The sequence below is a fragment of the Nannobrachium achirus genome (assembly GCF_963921795.1).
Source record: "Nannobrachium achirus genome assembly, chromosome: 12".
NCBI classification, from domain to species: Eukaryota; Metazoa; Chordata; class Actinopteri; order Myctophiformes; family Myctophidae; genus Nannobrachium; species Nannobrachium achirus.
Genome location: NC_137832.1, coordinates 61,330,581 through 61,351,099, shown reverse-complemented (window position 1 = coordinate 61,351,099; position 20,519 = coordinate 61,330,581). Strand labels below are relative to the sequence as shown.

Sequence of the window (20,519 nt, the reverse complement as noted above, 5' to 3'; positions counted from 1 at the left end):
GGGATTACAGAAAAGTTAAATGAAAACAGGTTTACTAGGTGACATACAGGTCCACAGAAAACCGGTTTAGGTGACATATAAATGTTTACAGAAAACAGGTTTAGGTATAGCCTATAGCAACCACACTAATTAATGACATAATATATTCTGATATTCTTGTTTTTTGGCCTCGAACGATATTGTCTAGTCATCGTTTCTAGAGATTCTTTTCTTCTCCAGCGTAGCTCTGAGAGGTAACATAAGCATCTATAAGAGAGTCTAAGATAAGTATAAGAAAACTAATTGTTCTTCAAAATAAAATCCAGAGGCTGCCTATAAGAGTAAGATATTGGGGCTTAAACCTTTATATGGAGTCACGCGTCATAGTATGTCATAGACAACAATTCACACTTCTACTTTTTAGCCATATATGGTAGAAATTCAGGAGATTTTGGCATACTGGATGACATCATGGGCATGATATCTATAGAGCAGATGTGCAAGCTGGTAATAATAACAGACTAGAAAGCTGCAATTCTGGGGAAATTGCAAGTGTGCTTGCACTGACAGGAGTCGCGAGGAATCCACTGGGAACTTGCCATTTATATGATATGTCATGTGAAGCATGAAAACAGTGAAGCACTTTTACATCTGAGCAAACGTTTACAAAAAGCAGGTTCACGTTGCTGGCACTATTGTTCTCGGGCCGAGAACTATAGTGTGTTGCCTATAGCAACCACACTAATAACTAGACCAGGTCAACCTGGTTGTGCCAGACCCCCTGTCTGTCATCATCATTTATGACATCATGCCTTTTGTAGGCATGTCATCATCATGTCATCATCATATATACCCTTTATATAGAAAACCCGGACAGACAGACCGACATTTGCTTATGTAGGCCTACCCATTTCATGGGTCTGGCAATAACTTGCGCTTCATAGCTCAGGGGTAGAGAAACCGTTATTAGAGCACGAAGGGTTCCCGAAGGGTTCCCAGTTCGAATCCGGGCTCCCCCTGAGTTAATGTCGAAGGGTCCTTGGGCAAGACTCTGAACCCCACATTGCTCCCGGTGAGCTGGTTGGTGCCTTGCATGGTTTCCTCCGCCACCGGTGAGAATGGGTGAATGGGTGAATGCACAATCTCTGTAAAGCGCTTTGGATAAAAGCACTATATAAATGCACCATTTACCATTTACACACAAGTACAGTAGGCCTACTTGGTCCCTCATTGGCTGGTAACGATGACGTTGCCAGAGATGCTGGTCCCTTCAACAAGAGGAGACACCGACATACACACATACACACCCAGACGATTACAGTACTTGCACGCTCTGCTTGCGCAAGTAATGATCTCTATCTATATTAGTCTGGGATCACTTCACTTTTTGGGGCTGTAACCGGTCTGGAGCGGAAACCACAACACGTCATGTTGTAGTACTCAAAGGACTACAATTTGCCGGAAAGATCAAACCGGATTCAGTTTTAACCCAAAATATTCCCCATGCGCTCATGGACTTACTTTTAGGGCCTACCTAATAAACTCCTTGATGCGGAGTAGTTTTGCTTTTGAAAAAATCGTTTGGTATATGCATCTTTTAGTCCAACTGTTAGCGACTGGCAAGACTACACTAGGCTACGCAAACATTTTAATAGGGATTGGGGAAACAAACGGAGGGAACCAAATCAAAGCAAAGCCACTTCTTCAAGTGGTTTCCGCGCTTTAGGCAGAAACCAAACAGCCTGTTGTGAACGAACACCATTAATACGGGGTTGATTGTGCTTTGTTGCGGACTGTGTCGCACACAGAGGGTGAGCTCACAACACGTTTTGTGTTGTGGGATCAGCTGTTTTTGGTACGTGACGCCAATATACAACTGATTATTTATTACGGTTTAGTTCTAACCTGAATGTTTGTGTGTGTGTGTGTGTGTGTGTGTGTGTGTGTGTGTGTGTGTGTGTGTGTGTGTGTGTGTGTGTGTAGTCTAAGCTAGGTCACATTTCAGAGACAAGGACCAGTCTGCTGAGGAAGAGTAGACCTCTGCCACACACACCCACACTGTGGAAGATGCCACAATTCACACAGGTCGGCACACACACACACACACACACACACACACACACACACACACACACACACACACACACACACACACACACACACACACACACACAGTCAAGCTTAGTAAAGTAATTATAGTTACATTTAATTTCAGTGATTTTAAAGTTCCATCTCTAAGCTGCAGTGTGAACATTGTGAGATTGATCTCATATAATGCTCACACACTGTAGACGGACGGTATACTTTAAGACTCTGTTTCTTTTGATATCACTTCTCATTTCTCCGTCTCGTATCCCCTGATTCAAAGCAATGCTTGTACCTCGCCACACGATTTGCAGCTGCTATGTTCTTCCATTCAGACATATAGAAAAGTTTCTCTCTCATCTTGATGTTCATAAATACTGTTTACTGCCAACACAAGCAAACAAACAAACAAACAAACAGAAAAAAAAACAAAAATGCAATCCAAAGACAAAATAAGCGCTAAGCGTTTTCCTCTCCATAGAAACCTGTTATAAGGAAACAGCTTATCATGGCTTAACGGGCTAAAACTCTGACCCGAGAACACGCGCTTTCTCTCACTCATCTTTTACTGGTCATAAACACTGTCTTCAGTCAAAATGTGAGCGTGTGTGTGTGTGTGTGTGTGTGTGTGTGTGTGTGTGTGTGTGTGTGTGTGTGTGTGTGTGTGTGTGTGTGTGTGTGTGTGTGTGGGCTTGCAAAGCTATCTTTGAGGGGACCTCATGTCCCCACAAAGATAGTACAATCCAGGGAAAAAAACGTGTGGGGACAAATTAATACGTCCCCACAAGGTCTTTAGGGGTTAGGTTAAGGGTTAGGGTTAGGGTTTAGGGTTAGGGTTAAAATGAATGGAATGTCCCCACAAAGATAGTAGACTATGTGTAATGTCCCCACAAAGTAGCAATTGCAAACCTGTGTGTGTGTGTGCGCGTGTGTGCGTGTGTGTGTGTGTGTGTGTGTGTGTGTGTGTGCGTGTGTGTGTGTGTGTGTGTGTGAGAGAGAGAGAGAGAGTCAGCATAGCGTTATAGCCTCATGAAACATTTATCAGTTCATTATCCCAGGGAGGATATGCTCTCCTCTTCCCCTTCTCCTCCTTTCATGTGCTCATCATTGTGTTTGTTTATCTTGTCATCTCTCCCTCTCATCCTTGTTACTCTTCGTCCTCAAACACAACAAACACAGAGCAGAGTCCAGCAGCGGCACGCTGCCGCGCACACTTCCTGCTCGCTCCAACAACTCTCTTCTATCTATCGCCGTCTTTGTGTGTGTGTGTCTCTCTGTCTGTCTGTCCTGCTCTGTTGTCTCAGATGTGTACTGTATGTTCTCAGAGCTGTCAGTAATAATCTCTCAAGACTTATCTAGATTATTCTGCAATAGTAAAAAGTGTAAAAGAATTCTGGTTTGCCAGCCAAGGAGTGTGTGTGTAAAGTATGGCATGGATAGGGGCAACAGTGCCGGAGATAAGAGTAGGGCCAAAAGTGTGACGTGACGTGATGTGACGTGACGTGACGTGACGGACAGACAGACAGCCGGTGGAGGTTTTCATAGTAACTTGAAGGGATCCCAGATCCGAACAGCTTCCAGATCAGTTCACAGATACGTCTGTCTGGACAGACAGACAGACAGACAGACAGACAGACAGACAGACAGACAGACAGGCAGACAGACAGACAGACAGACAGACAAGACAGAATTCTAGAAAGAACAACTTGATCAGGAGAGAATCATGTATCGTTCTTGTTCCCCTCATAAATGGTAAATGGTGCATTTATATAGCGCTTTTATCCAAAGCGCTTTACATAGATTGTGCATTACATTCACCCATTCACGCACACATTCATACACCGGTGGCGGAGGAAACCATGCAAGGCACCAACCAACTCACCGGGAGCAACTAGGGGTTCAGAGTCTTGCCCAAGGACCCTTCGACATTCACTCAGGGGGAGACCGGATTCGAACTGGGAACCCTTCGTGCTCTAATAACGGTTTCTCTACCCCTGAGCTATGCTCTCTCTCTCTCTCTCCCCCTCCCTCTCCCCCTCTCTGTCCTCCAGGTTGCTCCAGCATTGAACACCTTCAGGAATAAAGACGCTCATCTCAGATCCACCGGAGAGGAACAAGCCAACACGAGGAGAGAGGATCCTACGAGTCCAGAACGTTCTTTGACTGCTGTAGATGCAGCATCATAGCATGCACACTGTGTGAATGTGCCTCATTAGACAGAATAAACAGCACATAGACATGTTGGCACCAAGCGTATCTTATTCACTGCGTTCTACTGCATGTCTCCTCAACTCAATAAAGACTGACCTGAGTACAACTGGAGTCAAAAACACTTTTACATTCTTTCAGTACTATCAGTCTGTTTGTCAGTCTGTCCACCCGTCCGTCCGTCCGTCCGTCACGGAGTTGGGATCAGAGGTAAGCCCTGAATAATTCTCAGAAGTAAGAAAGAGAGCGGAAACCAGGACTACAGGTTAGGTAGTCACCGGGTGAGAAAAATGGGTTGCAAAAAAACGTGGGATAAAAAACATTAAAAATAAAAAGAAGTAAGAAAGATGAGCTCAGTTCAATACATTAGTAATTTAAATTTGCTTCGTTTGCATTAAATATTAGACCTACACATATTTGTTGCTGAAACAAGACAATCGAAAATAAAAACATAATAAAATGAACAATTATTGTATTATAATTAATCTTCTCAGAATGACTAGCGTTAAGATGATATTATGTTTACATTTTAAATAATGCATCTAAATTTGTGTGGAGAAGATGTCCTCCTCGGCTTGACCAGCTGGTGATATTGATACAAACAGCTGCTCCAAAAGACAATCATGTTTTCAACATGGATACAAAGTTTATTGTCAGGAAAGAGACTTACACGACTACAGTATAATTTGTGAGAACAGAGGAAAGGTTAACTAAATCTAAATTAACAGTGTAAAACAAACAAGTCAATGTGCCAGTAATTATTGTACTTATTTATACTGAAAATATCTAGTAGTGAATGTGTGTGTGTGTGTGTGTGTGTGTGTGTGTGTGTGTGTGTGTGTGTGTGTGTGTGTGTGTGTGTGTGCGCGCGCGCGCGCGCGCGCGTGTGTGTGTGTGTGTGTGTGTGTGTGTGTGTGTGTGTGTGTGTGTGTGTGTGTGTGTGTGTGTGTGTGTGCGCGCGCGTGCGCTTCACGTGGTGTTTCCTCAGAAGCTGCGCGAGACCGTCTCTGTCCAAGGTGCTGAGAACAGCTCGCGACTCCCCGGAGCAATGGATTATTATTTAGGTCATGATAATATGCAGTAGCGGCTTTTATTAATAGTAGGCTAGGTCTAATAATAACAATAATGCTAATAATTAAAACCAAAACGGCCTGGATACATTAATATTAGCAAAAATAACCCTTTTCTAAATGTTGTGTTTTGCCTACTTTTCCGTTTTGTTTCACAAGTTTCTTTGGAATTCAGAAACAAAAACCTATTTAGGGAACTTTCACAAAAATTCCCTGTTTGTTTGTTTGTTTGTCTTTAGTTGTTTTCATGACGCAAAACCGGGTAAGAAGTTTCAAAATAACTATTTGCATTCTGGAGGACATCTGAACTTTTGGAACTCTGTATGTTAACTTATAAAGACCGTCACATCTGAGTGGTATATCATCCTCTGCCTCTGGTCGGTCCATGGAGGTCTCCCGGTTCGGTATCGACACTCTCCTGTCCCGCCGGCCGGCCGGCCCGCTCCTCTCCCGGGGAGACTCGGCCGGGGAGAACCGCTCCTCCTCCCCTCCGGAGCTCAGCCCGCGGTCGGACACATCATCATCAGACAGCAGCGGCTGCTCGGAGAACAGCGGCTCTCCGCGGGGGAGAAGGCGGCGACCGTCGCCTCCTTCTTCCCCGCGGAGAGACGCTGTTCTCCGGCTGGTCCAGCAGCAGCAGCAGGCCCCCCGGGCGGCCCCCTCCATGGCCCCGTCCTTTCTGATCCGGGACATCTTGGCGGACTGTCGGCGGCCTTTGGAGGCCTGCGGTCCAGGGTCATACTGTGACCCGGGACAACCCGAGGATGCGGAGCCGTACCACCGGTCCAGACTGGCGGAGGATTACATGGAGAGAAATGACAGCAGCTCCTCATCCGACGCGGAGTCCAGGGGTAATTCATTTTGATCTGATTTAAAAGACTCTATGCTGGATTTGTTTGTAAATGATTAAATCACAGTTGCAAGATGCCTGATTAAAAAGTCTTATTGTCCTAATTAATTACTGAATGAATAAATAAATGAGATAGGGCCCTAAATGTAGCCTAAATGTAAATTGACTGAGAATTGCTATTTGATTTAGAAGTTTGCCTATTTTTATTTTGGACACCAAAATGGATAAAGCCTACTACTAGGCATACTACAATAATAATTAATAATAACCAGTAAGACTCCCTAATCGGGAGATAAGCGACCGTTGGTCTCCTGTCACACTGCTGACATCAGTATGACATCACACCGTACACAAATGACCCTTATATAAGACCGGCATTATCTACCGACAGATTAGTAACAAGATGTCAAAATCATTGAAGGTTTACCCTACTAACCAACTGTTTACCATAGCAACCATGTTTTTTACCTTAGCAACCAACTGTTTACCCTAGCAACCAACTTTTTACCACAGCAACCATGTTTTTTTTACCCTAGCAACCAACTGTTTACCCTAGCAACCAATTGTTTACCATAGCAACCATGTTTTCTTACCCTAGCAACCAACTGTTTACCCTAGCAACCAACTGTTTACCATAGCAACCATGTTTTTTACAGGGCCTGGGATTGATGACATCAGAAATCTCCATATATGGGCATGAAAGGGATTTTGTTTCTGGAAATATGTCTGTGGGGTGCCACATTTGGAATAAAACACTTACATCACACATCTGGATATCCATACAGCCCATCTAGTTTGCCTGTGTCCATTTATGCCCATATATCTGATGACATTGGGACAATGATCTCCATATATGGGCATAAAACTTATGTTAATTAGTAAAGCCTGGGGATCTCCATATATGGGCATGAGGGGTACCCTAAAAGGGCATCATCTGGGAATAGCAAATATAGTTATCCTAGAAAGTGAAAATCTTACATCAAAGGCCATAACTACCTACCTACCACCATACTGCATTCCTCATTAAACTACCTACCAGTAAGATGCCTAAGGGAGAAAAGCAAAGGGCGAGGTTGCACCATTTCTTGGTCTTCTGGCCAGTGATGTATATCGGACCATTTAACCATATATGGAGACATCTGGTACCCAAAGATATTCACAGATATGGGCTTAATATTGATGACATAAGGGATCTCCATATATGGGCGTAAAAGGGATTTGGTTCCCCTGGCATCACAGGGATCTCCATATATGGGCATAAAATGGATTTGGTTACCCTGGCAACACGGGGATCTCCATATCTCCATATATGGGCATAAAAGGGATTTGGTTCCCCTGGCATCACAGGGATCTCCATATATGGGCATAAAAGGGATTTGGTTCCCCTGACATTACAGTGATGTCAGTGGCTGGTTCTACAGAGGGGATCTCCATTTATGGGCATAAAAGGGAATGTATGTATGATGATGTCAGATATCATAGACGTCATAGGACTTTCACATAACGAATAACTGAGTAAGCATGTAAACCCGTAAAATCTATATTTGGGCATGGCTGATTTATGACCTCATCATGATGACACGAGCAAACACAGCTGAATTGTATAAATGATCAGTGCAGAAACCAACAGAAGTATTTGACCAAGACTCTTCGATTTAAACATCAACAAAGGTGTGACGTTTGTTGATGGTCACGTGTGACGTGTGACGGACGGACGGACGGACGGACGGACGGCCGGTGGAGGTTTTCATAGTAAACTGCTCCCTGACGGTCGCAATAAACAATTATATATTGATAAATATATTACTTTGGATTGATTGATTGATTGATTGATTGAACTCTAAAAAGAACATATTTTCAGCAACAAAGTTTGTTTTCATTCACCCCCACACTAGTCCACTAATGATCAATAATCTGTTAGATGTGGTGACTGCAGGCGTGCTAACAATAATTAAAATGTTTTGTTAATTATTAATGATGAAATGATGCAGGGGCCATGCAGTCAACTACCTGATCTAGAAAGAAATCAACCATCATCAAAGACAATATCAGTGTCAAATCCCCTTGAAGTAATTAAATAACATTAATACATAATCTATGTAGCCTATATATAATGCCATCAAATACAATTAATATGAATATAATGCCATTAAATAAAATGTATATATATAATATAATTAACCATCAATATAAAAAACACAATTAAATTACATTTATATATATGTGTACGTGAGATACCTGTTCAATATCACAGGATATTTTTTAGGAGATAAATTGTTAATAACTTAAATGAATAGAATGTAATTGTGTCCAATCTGTATGATAGACATAGACTAGCCTATATGTTAATACAATATGCAATTGGGGGTGATTGCATTTTGTCTCCCTGGTCTTCTATTGAAACATTTAGATCATGGTTATTTCTCACCTAGACAGGATCTGACACACATTTTGACTTGATGCCTGGTCAAGAGTCAATTTATCCCCTGAACAAGCAAGGCAGCTCTATTAGCCAAATGGCAAAAAAAAAAAAAAAAAAGCTGGTTCAAATCCAGGGTAGAAGTGGAAAGTTACATATAGTGCAGCTTTAAGTCTGAATCGATGGTGTAAATGGAAACATTTACCAACATGGAAAAATTAACATGTCATTAAAATGATACATTATTGTTGTGTTATTTTATTTATGACAAGTTAATGAAGACAAAGGTTTAGTTTCAACGGCTGTCTGTCTGTCTGTCTGTCTGTCTGTCTGTCTGTCTGTCTGTCTGTCTGTCTGTCTGTCTGTCAGTGTCATGTGATTTGAACAAAGTTGTCTGGTTTGATAAATCAGTAGATGCTGGTTTGATCTCAGAACTGTCTGGTTAACGAGTCCCTGATGACTCAATTAATCAGATTAACAAGTCATGGTATCAAAGCACGCACGCGCACATGCACCACACACACACACACACGCACGCAATTTTACAACACAGTTATTATAGGAAATATAAACCTTTAATAATGACCCCATGACCTTCTGAATGAAAAGATATAGGAAGCACGTTTATTGCTTCATAAGTCAAAAATATAATACAGCGTTAATAAACCTCAGAGCAGGAGAGACGTCATTGTATATTATCTTATCTAAAACACATGAACCCCAAATAGCAGATCTACAAGCTTAAATCATCGATATTTTGTAAACTTGACCTTTCAATACGTAGGCTATTGGTCTGCTCTACACCAAACCTATTTGCTGAAAATAGCCAATCTACAAGTTCTCTGCGAGGCGTTGAAAGCTTGATCTGCTATTTTTGACCAAAGTTCTCCTTGGAATAAGGATGCGAGGGTTCAAGTTAATTTAAAAGAATTGTCCCATCACACAAGGATTTGGCATCCCCCCTGTAGTAACTCTAAGGACCCCCTAGGGGTCCCGGACCCCTGTTGAAGACCCCTGGTCTAGACTCTTCTAGACCATCCATAACATAACGGATCTGTTTCTTATCTGATAATGATGATGATGATGATGACCACGACGATGATGGTGATGTGTTTTTGTGCTCCAGTCAGGGATGAAGATCAGGGCGCGGGGGGTTCCAGGATGAAGAAGCCTCGCAAGGCTCGCACGGCGTTCACGGACCACCAGCTGGCTCAGCTGGAGAGGAGCTTTGAGCGGCAGAAGTACCTCTCGGTGCAGGACCGCATGGAGCTGGCGGCGTCGCTGAGCCTCACCGACACACAGGTCAAGACCTGGTACCAGAACCGCAGGTGAACCAACTCCTCACTGAACCCATTCTATACGTCAGGGGTTTTCAAAGTGGGTGACGGGGCACCCTGGGGTGCCGTGACGGCAGTCCAGGGGTGCCGCGACATAATTTGATAATATTTGGAATTTATTTGGACACTTGAAAAAATATTTAGTATCTTTAAACTTGAAGTACAAAGTCAGTTCTAAGTCTAACCAAAATGGCTGTTATATCAACGTTTTCCTCGCAACATAATCACTAAAATATCGTCACTGTCGGGCAGAAACCTCGTATCTCCAAGTTTTAAATGTGTACGTTTTTTGCCCTGCTTCATCATAGGCTAGAAGACTGTCTCACAAAACCGTGGCCGATCTACAAGCACACAACGCCTCGCGATGCGAGGCGTTGTGTACTTGTAGATCTGCTGTTTTCACTAGTTTAGAACATTTTATAGATGATAAATACAAAACGGTTTTGGACATACAAGGTTCTACCCGACGATATGCTATAAATATAAGGTGCTGGGAGTGAAAATTATAATGTAGGGGTGCCTCGGATTAAAAAAGTATATTTATGGGGTGCCCTGAGACAAAAAAGTTTGGGAACCCCTGCTATACGTAAATGTCTTCTGAATCCTAGAAGTTTTCTGAACAACATGTTGCTATGTGTCAGTGGTGATCAAACTTTTTTAATTCAAAGAGAATTATATGTATTTGGCCGCAGACGCCCATTTCAAAATATTTAGTGCCAGGGACCCACCAAAAGCAAAGATTTGAGTTACAAATGTTTGCTTTAAAATATTTTGTGCAGATGTTCCTGATTAAAAGAAAATTGCAAATCTGCAAGCTTGTATAGGCCTATCTGCTATTTTTTAATAGCCAAAGTATATAAAATAATGGTTTAGAATGGTTAAAATGTAATGTGACACAGATGCTTCCCAGTTTTAAAAGGCTTGGTTAAAATACGGAGATGAGAGTTTCTGCCCCACAATAAGGATGGGGTTGATATGACTTCTAATCAATATCATGAGTATTTAAAACGTTTGCCTCGTTTATGATTAATGAACGATTATAAAAAATCTAAGTAAAATGGAAATAGCAGATCTACAACCATTCATTGGTATCTGATATAAAACCCTAACCCTAACCCTATATATCAAGTTCATTGTCCAGCCCTTCTATCAATCAATCAATAAGTCTTGGTCTCGCTCTCCGTCCAAAAATAGCTCTTACTTATACAGTATATAATAAAATGATATAATATCCATATTTACAGTCTCAGAGTACATTTTATGTTTATGTTACAAGGATGTTTGGTTTTAGATTAAAAAAATGAAAGTACACATTTCTATTTTTATTTTTGTATTAAGACAGATCCTTTATTAAAAATCTAATCATGTGAATCTCATGATCCATATGGGAACGGCATGGCTTCAGCGTGGATTTTGGACTTCACGGATCTATGGGCAAGTTTGGACAAGGTTTCACCCCGATCAGAGCCCCATTGTCTCCCATTTTGATCAATTTTAACTATTTCAATAAATATAAAACATACAGTATGTGAAAATAAAAGTATTGGAGGCCATTCGGCGGCCTACTGCCATTGTGCACAAGAAATGTGGTGCTGATCAGTTTGAACGTTTATAGCACACACAGATGATACGCGGACAGTCGTACAACACGTTTATAATCCTGCAGAGATTATATTTGAATATGAAGATTGAAACTTTGTGGCAGAAGAATATTAACACATGTTTATGCTGTGACTCTGCAGGAGTCTATCCATCTATAAGAGGTCTGTGTGTCTCTGTGTCCAAACAGATAATCTCACAACCACTGGACCAATCAGCACCAAATGTCTTGTGTACATTGTTGCCAGTAAAGGTCACAGAAGTATACCTCATTAGATGTCTTTCACATAATATGTTTTATGCTATTTAACTTTAAGTTTATAATGGAAATAAATGGGGTTCTGATTGGGCCTGAAATCTTGCTCAAATTGGAGTCATATAGGTTAATAAGTTTGGTATTTGTAGTAGTTATTACATGGACGGACAGACAGACAGACAGACAGACAGACAGACAGACAGACAGACAGACAGACAGACAGACAGACAGACAGACAGACAGAGCCAGATAGGACAAACACACACACACAACCCACAGAACACAAAACACTAGTTTTGTCGCCTCAGGGCAACATGCTTGGCCATCTGGCCAGTGATGTATATATCGGACCAGTTACGCATGGAGACCCCTGGTACCCATATATGGAGATCCATGTACTGTATATAGTACATCCCTTTTATGCCCATACATGGAGATCCCTGTCTGAATCAGCCACATATGGGCTGTCTTCCTCCATATATGAGCATTCCCATATGGAGTCCTGTTAGATATGGGCTTGATATTGATGAAAACCTTAACAAGAACGTGTAGAGGAGAAAATGGTACAATTGTCTGGGGTAGTGCGAGCGGGGCATCAAGGCCACTGTGGCAGGGGTCATCAATAGACTTGGTCTTGTCTGTGGCAACTTTTAGATTCTCAGTTTTAAGAACCACTATAATGTTCTTATTTTGTCACCATGTTTTCCTCCGAATATACAATATATGACACTGATTTACTATGACACTAATATGGCACATTATGAGACCACTAATAGCACTAGTGGTTCTCAACATTTGATTTGCAAGGATCCCCATAACTCTCAGAGTTACAGACCTGTTATGATCATTCAGAGCTATTTCTTTATATGTTTCTGGTCAAATTAATGTCCACTCATTTTATATGCCCGTGGAAAAAATGGAATGTCGACAAAAATGTCTGCCACAAGCCAAGACCATGGTGATGACCCCTGCACTGTAGCCTCAGGGCATATGATTTTCTGAGGGGCAGAAGGCCAAACTGAGGGCCAACCGCGGCCATGGCCTTCATGGCCTCTCTGAAATTCCTGCCCTGCAATATATTATCATCTCAATATCGATATCGAGGAATTTTGTCAAAAGATGTCACAATACTTCGTTTGATTTTGTCCATATTTGCCCAGAGCTACCACCGTTCTGTCTCCCTCACTCCATTGCTCCACCTCTCCATTACCCCATCTTTCCATCTCTCCCATTTGTATCATAATGTAGAAATTTACGCACGAGACATTTACGCATGAATAATGGAGCACGTGGTGCGGTGATCAATAATTCACGGCGCGTGCTGTAATTACACAACCGACTCTCTAATGATCAATAATTTAACCCCTATCATAATGATCAATAATTTAATGTGGTCAGCTGCCGGGTGCTCCATAAACAAATGAAAAGCTTTTAGCCTTGAACATATTATAAACACAACACGTTTTTTATAGGTTTCACTCAACGTATATTTTGTCCTGAAGGTTAGAAGGAGCACAACTGTTGTGCGTGGCCGTTTATTATTATGTCTATTTTATTATCATCGCTGTTGTCGTACTGAATGCTAAAGCGCTTTAAGGCAAAACATGAATAAATAACTGCGCTATAAAATGTAGCGATTTCAAATCTCAGCAAATTTGATTTTCCTACTGAAATGAAAGAAACCATAATGTGCTTTGGAAATTCAATGCACTAATAACAAACAAACTGGTATGGTCATTTATAAACTATTTGGCAATTAGGTACTAATAACTGGGTCCCATTTTTATTTTTAACACACTGTATATTTATTGTCTCAACATGCCAGGACCAAATGGAAGCGTCAGACGGCGGTGGGTCTGGAGCTGCTAGCGGAGGCAGGGAGTTACTCTGCCTTACAGAGGATGTTCACATCGCAGCAGTACTTCTACCCTCACCACCCTTCTGCTTTCCCCGCCGGCGTGGACCCGTCAGCCTCGGGACTTTACCTTTACCAGGGCCATCCGGCGGCTACACAGCCCGCCCAGAGGCCCCTGATTCCTCGGGTACTGGTCCACAATGAGACCGGCGGGATGGGTTCGATACCCTGGGAGGTCCATCCTGGACCCGGGAAATGAACAAACGGACGTTAGTTAACAGAAGAATAATTAGTACTTGAAAAGACAAGTGATTTTTTTGGGGGGGACATGAACAGACAGTTCAACACTTTACGTCCAAGTGATACACCAATCTGTCTAGAAAGAGCCTAAACACAATGTTTACATGGTCTTAAGGCAGGGGTCTTGAATGTTTTTTCAGGCCAAGGACCTGTTAGCTGAGAGAGAGAGGTGAAGCAGGGACTCCACACCACATCTTGTATAAAATTGTGCTGCAGATTAAAAAATGTCATAGATTTCAGATAGCCTCACTGACTATCAGTGTTTGTGTAAGCTCCTTTTTCCCAAACCACTTTGCCGAAAATAGCTGATCTACAAGTTCACAAGTACAACGCCTTGCAGGCGTCTGCTATTTTAAGATTTGGTTGCCCCCCCTGTAGTAAATCTAGGGGGAGCCCCTTTTGAGTTACATCATCTGACGTTTTGGGGTATATTTCAGAAATTGTGTGTGTTGATATGTTTCAATGTAACATGAGTTACAGTTCCTTTGTTCTTACATAGACAGCACCACACAGCTCCATAGAAGGTCTGTGAGTAGATCCTATATTTAACTGAATAAAACAGTGAGATATTTAGTACTTAACCACACAGCCTGTAGTTCTGTATGTTTGAACCGTGGAAGAATCTTTAGTTTCAGGTTTTCATTTTAGTACAAACAGTTTTAGTACAGCTGAAGTTTGCCTCGTCTACCTCGTTAAAGTCCATGGCCGTTTGTTTTGTTAAAATGCTAAAGATCATTGTGTAGAATTTGAAAACGCCACAAGAGCTGCATCTTGTCAAGTCAGCTCAATTGTATTTATTCATGATGTTATCAGGTACTCTGCTGTCTGATATTGTACTCCTCCTCGCTGTTGTAATGATGTTGAAACAGAGCATGATTCTATTGGTAGACTTGGTCTTTCTGTGTAAAAGTGAGGAGATAAGTTGACTTTAAAAGGAGTCATGCATCTCCATCCACGGAGGAGAGAAGCCATATTGTTCTGAATTACCACCGTGACACCTGCCAATCAAGCCAAATCAAATGATATAGACTAAAAGCAAGGCCTATGCTGTGTGTGTGTGTGTGTGTGTGTGTGTGTGTGTGTGTGTGTGTGTGTGTGTGTGTACACACACACACGGGTGCAGACTGTATATTGTTATCAGAATGTGAGAATTTGCTATTAAAAAAACAAGTCATGGTGTCATGTATACCAAATATTATCTTTTATTTTATTGTTATTTTAGGACTGACAAACTATAGACTATTAGCTAGAATAGAAATATCATGAATGACCAACCTGAATGGACTGCCATGCAGGACAGGTGCATTCAAACTGGGAAGAAAGAAAGGAGTTGATCAGTCAAATGCGTTATGATTTTTGTTCAACATGTTCACACTTTTGACTACATGGAAAAAGACAAGGCCTCTGTGATTTTCTAGCATCCCCAGAGGGGGGCTTGACCCCAGCTTGGGAAACACTATAGGGCATATCAGTCATTCATTGTTTCATTTGTGGCCTGTTGTGATTAGCTTGCATATTTCATGAAAATTATTCACGGTTAGCGATTCCTTTCTTATGAGGATCTAGGGTTCTGGAGACAGTAGGGCGGACAGTGAGAGGATGTAAAGAAGAGACAGCTGAGAGACTGACAGAAGGACAGAGCAGTGTTGTTTTTGACAGCAAATTTAGATTTAGTTTTAGTCGTAGTCTTTTGAATAAAATGTCATTTCGTTTTAGTCATAATTTAGTCACCTGAAAAGTATTAGTTTTAGTCTAATTTTAGTCGACTAAATATAATAAGATTTTAGGCGGCTAAATCTACGGTTGATTTAGTCAAGTGAAATCTATTTTGTCAGGCCTTGATGGCATCGTAATGACTGATTTTACACTGGTTGCAGATAGCAGATCTACAAGCTCACAACGCGTCGCGCTGCGAGCTTGTAGATCTGCTATTTGCAGCAGGCAACACCTGAAAGCAACCAAAAATAAAATGACTCTCTTCTCCACTATAGTCTCTCCCTTTAACGTTTTAGTCTAGTTTTTTTGTTGACGAAATTGTCAATATATTTAGTCTTAGTTTTAGTCATCACATCTTAGTTTTTATTGTTTTCGGCAGTGAAAAAAAAAACGCTGTCGACGAAATCAACACTGGGACAGAGAGAGACGGACAGACAGACAGACAGACAGACAGACAGACAGACAGACAGTATACAGAACAATATAAAGACATCAGTGCAACCAGAGGGAGATTACTATTCCATGATTCTATTCATGTCATGTAAAGAAAACACAAACCCTCCCTTTATGTACAATGTCAGTCTATGTGTGGACATTTTGTCCATAAAAAATGGTAGACATAATAAAACTGTGGACAACGGTGGAACATTTAATTGTCGACCATAGATTTACCAAAAGATCAGATGATAAAATATGAAACATTATTTATTTATCACATAAAATATTAACACAGTTAAAAGGAGAGATTATACATTAGAATGAGCAAATGCTCACTATCCATCTCTCTCCTTAAGTGGAGGAGAGGAGAGGGGGGAGAAGGGCGGGGTAAAGGAGAGAAGGGGGTGGTTGAGCTGAGGACATCAGTTGTCAAACCATCCTCTTTTCTCAACAACTAGAACTGATTGTAAAGAATTTCTGCATGAAAGGTTTAGAAATGTGATGAGAAACAGACTGGGAAATAAATAATTGAATTACATATTTATTTTAAGAATAGGCACATTAGATTTAGACATTAGTAATCATAATGTTGCATCAATTCAAAGTATGGAGAGAGCACTCACCTTTTTGAGCGGTGGTCACACCGTCTCCATAGCGTGGCCGTGTGTGTAGGTATGTTAGTTTGTTTGTATGTGGGTGGGTCTGTATGTAGCCTCAAGCCTGTGTAGTACCTTTTCTGACCACACATGTTAAGGGAGGGGCGCTGTTGTCCAGGCCCCCCACACACACACACACACACACACACACACACACACACACACACACACACACACACACACACACACACACACACACACACACACACACACACACACACACACACACACACACACACACACACACACACACACACACACACACACACGGGAGGGGGGGGGGGGGGGAACCACCGCTCAGTTCACACGGGTGTGATTTTTATTTCATCAGCTGTATGTACCGGTATTTATATTATACATTTTCTTCACCGATTCTCCATCAGCTATGGCTGCCACTTGCCACCTGATGTCATCGTCAGCCATGGCTGCCAGACGTACCAGATGATCATTGGGTGTCTGATCCTTTAAATCCACCAAATAGGAGGACACAATCTCCCACCGTGCAACAGCAGCCCTCACTCATCCAAAATTAGTCTTAACCTCCTTCTAGGAAAAGGACTCTGGAATGAATTTCCACAGATCATTTACGGCCCACCTGTCATTGTCATTCTCATGTCTCATCATCGCCCAGTCCTCACCACCAACTACGTACAAGTCTCCATTGTAGGCAAGGCTGCATGAGTGGCGCGTTCATCTGGAAGAAGCCGTTCAGAAGGAATGTTCAGCCAGCATTTGGTCTCTGATGTGTTGTAGCCTCCTGGTCCCCATCTTCACCAAACGATGGAGACAGAGCGCCATGATGAATCAGGTGATGGAGTACCTCTGGTGTTAATTCAGAACGGGTACACATTATTGTGTATCATTATTTTATGCTTTTAAATGCTATAAGTGTCTTTTGAATCCTTCTAAGGTTTTTTGAAAAACCTATGTTTCTATGTCAGCAATCTGGCTAGCCATCGTCAAAGAAAAGGTCCTTTTCACTTCAACTGGAGCTCAGTTAGTCTGTTCTTGAGAGACTACTGTGTCAGCGGTTCTCAAACCTTTTCATGTGAAGGACCCCCAAAATTATATTTATTTGGCCACGGACACCCATCTCAAAATATTTAGTTCCAGGGACCCCCCAGAAGCAAAATTTGAGTTTCAAGCGTTCGCTTTGAAAATACATATATTCAAAGATTTGCACGTACATTTTCACGACTTTTTCAAAAATAGCAGATCTACAAGCTCGCAGCGCGGCACTCGGTGCCGCGATGTGAGCTTGTATATCTGCTATTTTTCACAGGTTAAAGCATTCAATAATTCTAGGCCTAAATGGGTTTAAACCAGAGACCATTGTGGTGGTGTCCAACTTGTAGATGTCATTAGTGTATGCAGTCAGCCGGTGATCTCCTCTATAGACATACGTACACGTCACGACCTTCCCCAAGACAAAGGCTTCCCCAAGACACGACCTTCCCCAAGACAAAGGCTGAGTGGCCACACCTCACCTCTGGAACCGTCCCAGAAACCTCAGAATTGGGACATCAAATGCACGTTGTTGCAAAACTCTCCATCCTCTTCCATCCCCCCCCCAGATGTAGACGATATCTTCAATCAGCACACCAGTGTGGTAGATGCGCATGCAGGGAACTTCAAGGGGACGTTTTCCTCTTAGTAGTTGTCACTGGGGATATCCATCTCAGAGCCTCTGTGTTGTCATAGAATATCTACCGTATATCTAGATTTTTTGCAGATTTTCAACCCAAACATGGAATGTAAATTATTCTAAAAAGAGCAATATTAAAGATCCTGTAGGAAATTCGACAGAGTGTGGAGGGGGGGGGGGGGGGGCAGATAAATTGATGTGAGCTGGAATTGTACCGAGGAGGGCCTCCATAGTCCGAGGCAGGCTCACCAACCATTCAGCTATGGCCACCCCAAATTCCCTGGTCAGACAATATGCACTGTTTGCCAGTGACAGTGATATACACCAAGGGTTTTCAAAGTGGGTGACGGGGCACCCTGGGGTGCCACGACGGCAGTCCAGGGTTGCCGCGAGATCATTTGATAATATTTGGAATTTATTTGGACACTTGAAAAAAATATTTAGTATAATTATAAACCAAAATGGCTATTATCTCAAAGTTTTCCTCGCAACATCACTAAAATATCGTCACTGTCAGGCAGAAACCTCTGTCGCACAAAACGATCATCGCGAGGCGTTGTGTGCTTGTAGATCGGCTGTTTTCACTAGTTTACTACTTTTTATAGATGATAAATACAAAACGAACGGCTTTGGATATACAAGGTTTCCACCCGACAACGACGATATGCTATGAATATAAGGTGCTGGGAGTGTAAATCGGATTAAAAAAATATTTATGGGGTGCCTTTGAGACAAGAAAGTTTGGGAACCCCTGATATACACATTGACAGTCGGCTCAGTTGACATTTTCCAAGTTCACTCACTCACTGCAGGGTTTCTGTTCATCCCAAATGTTATCGTCCCCAACCTCAGGATGATGTTAGTATCAAGCCAAGCTATTTGTCTTCAATGGCCAGCAGCCAGAGGGGTTACACCTGAAGAGTACTTGATGCTGTTTTGCCAAAGGGTGTGCAATATTTATGACTTCTCGCCTTTCTGGAGTAGAGCATGTATTATGAATAAACACTAAATTGTTAGTAAGTGCCAATGGTAAAAGCTGGATACAGGGTTCCCACACATTTTTACCAATTAATTTCCAAAACCTTTCCAGAATATTTAACCCAATTTCCAGGACTATATAACAATAATTCAGCTCAATAACAAGTCGCTTACTCCTACTCGCAATGCCCAAAGACAGGCAGTGTATGCCAGTGGTTCTCAACCTTTTCAGGCCGTGACCCCCAAAATAATCATGTTTTAACTGGGGACCCGGCACCCCGACGACTCGACAAGCATTAAGAGTTGAGTAATTTTGCATAACACAGTTCTATTGTGAAAATAGCAGATTATTTTCACAATTTCTGCCTCTATATATTTGACAATTTGGCCGATGTTAAATTTGTCATTTCAGAGTTATTAACAAAATCAATAACCAAAGACAATGCATAGCTATTTTTTCCAGGACCTTCCAGGACTCTTGATAAATTCCAAAACTTTTCCAGTACTGGAAAAATATTTTTCTAATTTCAAAATATTTCCAGGAATTTCATGACTGTGGGAACCCTGTACACTTGAAGAGTACTTGATGCTGTTTTGCCAAAGGGTGTGCAATATTTATGACTTCTCGCCTTTTTGGAGTAGAGCATGTATTATGAATAAACACTAAATTGTTAGTACTGTAAGTGCTAATGGTAAAAGCTGGATAAAAATCTCTGAGCCTTGTGAAACAAACAGCTTATCGTTATTACTCATCATGTTTACTTATGAAATATTTTCTTGCTGAAATGTCCTGTTTTTCTTCTATTCTTATTCTGGGATGGACAATCACAAAGTTTATGACCAAATAACTCAACATCAATAGTATGAGATAGATACTGAAGATAATATCATCTTGTAAAGATATATCAATTTGAAAATCCCCTCAAGTCAAACCATGACTAGTCAGATCTGGCCTATACTAGAATATCACCTGATTTCAACCAACATAAATCCTGCCCACAAAAACGGACGTCCTGGAGTAATCAGAGAGGGTCCGATCGAGGCCAGATAAATACCATAACTAGTCAGATATGTCCCACAATATAACCTTATATGCTCATATTTCAACTAACATTACAAACAATAACA

At 41.6% G+C, this 20,519-nt stretch overlaps 1 protein-coding gene across 1 annotated transcript; it reads left to right on the top strand.

Moving 5' to 3' along the window:
* Nucleotides 1-5,727: 5,727 nt before the first annotated feature.
* On the top strand, nt 5,728-13,917 carry LOC308295772 (barH-like 1 homeobox protein; the record flags this gene model as incomplete). Its single annotated transcript, XM_080738819.1, has 3 exons — nt 5,728-6,193; nt 9,738-9,939; nt 13,629-13,917. The coding sequence occupies 3 exons, from the start codon at nt 5,728-5,730 to the stop codon at nt 13,915-13,917; spliced, it is 957 nt and encodes a 318-aa protein (XP_080594945.1).
* Nucleotides 13,918-20,519: the final 6,602 nt, after the last annotated feature.